Raw genomic sequence first — 309 nt, 5'->3', positions numbered from 1 at the left:
TCTCGGCTGAAGTTCGAGTCCAGAATGATTCAGTCTAACATTGTCTCTCCTCCTGTAGCGGCACCTTTTTTCTGGCCTGATACGTGCCGGTGCCAAGCTGAAGGAGCTGGACCTGAGTGACAATGCCCTTGGCCCCGTGGGGGTGGAGGGCATGGTGGACTTCATGTCGTCACCCGTCTGCTATTCCCTGCAGGTTGGTATTTTTGTAGTAAAGAGACATCGGTAGCAAAAGTAGGAAGAGAGTGCATGATCGCAAGTAATTCTGCAAATGGCAGGGGAGATATCTTACATTCTAGAGGCATTCATTCC

General features: G+C 50.5%; 1 protein-coding gene across 1 annotated transcript in view; it reads left to right on the top strand.

Moving 5' to 3' along the window:
* Positions 1-58: 58 nt before the first annotated feature.
* Positions 59-309, top strand: part of LOC119593007 (ran GTPase-activating protein 1-like) — a gene marked incomplete at its 5' end in the record, with an annotated part of 7,001 nt that continues 6,750 nt past the window's right edge. The window contains 1 exon segment of the mRNA XM_037941898.1: positions 59-193. Coding sequence (XP_037797826.1) covers positions 59-193 — 135 coding nt within the window.

Source organism: Penaeus monodon, chromosome 31, assembly GCF_015228065.2.
Source record: "Penaeus monodon isolate SGIC_2016 chromosome 31, NSTDA_Pmon_1, whole genome shotgun sequence".
Taxonomy (NCBI): Eukaryota; Metazoa; Arthropoda; class Malacostraca; order Decapoda; family Penaeidae; genus Penaeus; species Penaeus monodon.
Note: the sequence above shows the minus strand (reverse complement) of the source record. Positions and strands in the feature narration are given on the sequence as shown.